At 24.7% G+C, this 2,119-nt stretch overlaps 1 protein-coding gene across 1 annotated transcript in view; it reads right to left on the bottom strand.

The window, feature by feature from the left end:
• The window catches only part of LOC105627421 (eukaryotic translation initiation factor 2 subunit 2), a 9,188-nt gene that overhangs the window by 1,978 nt on the left and 5,091 nt on the right, over window positions 1-2,119 (bottom strand). Inside the window, exon 4 of the mRNA XM_012208703.1 lies at window positions 372-562. Coding sequence (XP_012064093.1) covers window positions 372-562 — 191 coding nt within the window. The remainder of the gene's footprint in view (window positions 1-371; window positions 563-2,119) is intronic.

Below are 2,119 nucleotides of genomic sequence, written 5' to 3'. Positions count from 1 at the left end.
ATATATATATATATATATATATATATATATATAAAATATATATGATATAAAATAAAATATCTCGTAAACTGTTAATTTTTTTATAATAATATTTTAATATTTTTATGAACAGAATAAGGAGAATATTTAAAAAAATTATGTATTTTGCAATTTGTAATTAATAAGTATATAACATATTTATTTTGAAGCAACTATTTCTTTACACAATTGATTCTCATTATTCATTAATATTGTATGTTTTATATTCTCATTGATATTCATTTAAATAATTGGTATTATATAAATTTGTCTTTTTTCTTTAAATTATAGACTTTTTTTTGCAAGCTATTAGCATACAAAATTTATTGTAAAAATCTGGTTATAATACATACCTCGGTAAAGTTAGCAAAAGATGTTTTTTTCGTTCCAATGCGTACTACTTGTGGCGGACGCATAACAAATTTCTGTTTCTTACCCGCTACCATATCGGGATTCTTCTCTCGCATGATATTAAACACCCTAACTAGTAATTCATCATATGTATAATCTCTATCCGATCCCACCCACAAACTCGGTTCCTCCACTAAAGAGAAAAATGAACATATTTGTATTATCTAAATTAAATTATCTATATTAAATTATAACAAAAAGAACTATTAATTACACATGATTATTACAATTGAACAAGCACAAATAGAAAATTAACAATTTGAAAGTTGTTAGAGTAGAAATTTTTTGAGAGTTTCGCTACCGTTCGGGGATCGTTTTATTTCTATGTTTTCTTATGTATTTATTTTCGTAGAAACCAAAAATAATCATTACAATAACGTCAGATTTAAGGAAAAATTGGTACATTGAAATAAAGTGAATAAAATCCTTATTCGCATCGTTATAAAATCAGTTATGCTTCAATTTATTTATGAAATTAATTCCAAATTGGATCAAATACGAATAATTGTATCATATATTTTATAACATTGTCAACTCGGTGCCGTTTCCCTCACTCCAATGTTGCGCAAAAACTGTAAATAAATTTATTGCGAATAATATTACCTCAGCTGGGAATCGAACCCGGATCTCTAGAATTTCGTACGAGAGTCCTAAGTTTTTAGACTACCAAGGTCTAAGTAATATTCTTCGCAATATCGATATGTAGGAATAATAATGGATTCGACTTCTGGCCAAGATATTTTTCGCAATAAATTTATTCAATTTTTCAGCACATTAACATCTTTCTAATAAGATACCTGATTAAACAGCGAATTATTAAATGGCTTGTCAAATTAATTTGTGATATTACTACAGTGGTTTAAATGCGTTTATAAGTTCGAAAAATCAATTCGGCGCGCAGTTCAAATGATTACTATATGTGTATATAATATAATGATTAATATATGTGATATATTCACATGGAAATTTACTTATTATTTATTTTACATTTAAATTATTTAAGAGAGAATTTGGATAATACAAAATAATAAGATTGCTTTAAAACACTTGTAAAAATGGGCAATAAATAATCGTGAAAGAAATAAGTAATCATGAAATAAAAATAACCAAGCCTATGTTGACTTTACGTGCCTTTTATGATTATTTACTAACTATTAAGAGGGAGAGATAAGGATAGCTCTGCTCATTTTTTACAAATGCTTTGAAGCAATCTCATTATTTTATTTTTTTACATTCTTTTTATTTACAAATGGCATGCAAGAAATTTTAATGTGTCATTTCTTACTTATGACATCATGATTTCAATGTGACCGCGGCGACCAGTCAAGAGTCTTAATACAATAAGTTATTTTTTTATTTTACAAAGATTATGGATTTTTTAGTTCATAAATTTTTTAATTATTTAAAGTTATTATTTCATGATCTTTTTATTTATTATACATATTTTGTTTTTCTTTTATTTAATGTCTAATATATAAAGAATACTAAAAAAAGCATTCAATCATAAATATTAATCATATACATCTATACATACATAAGATCTCATTCTTGTATGTAATTTATCAAAATTAAAAAAAGCATTTCATAAAATTTCTTATTATATTAAAGAATGAATTTTAATTCTAATTAATATAATTATAAACACATTTATTTTTATTCGTTACACACACACACACACACACACACACAC

This window comes from Atta cephalotes, assembly GCF_000143395.1.
Source record: "Atta cephalotes unplaced genomic scaffold scaffold00009, whole genome shotgun sequence".
NCBI lineage: Eukaryota > Metazoa > Arthropoda > Insecta > Hymenoptera > Formicidae > Atta > Atta cephalotes.
The sequence above is the reverse complement of the archived record's forward strand: the minus strand, read 5'-3'. Positions and strand labels throughout refer to the sequence as shown.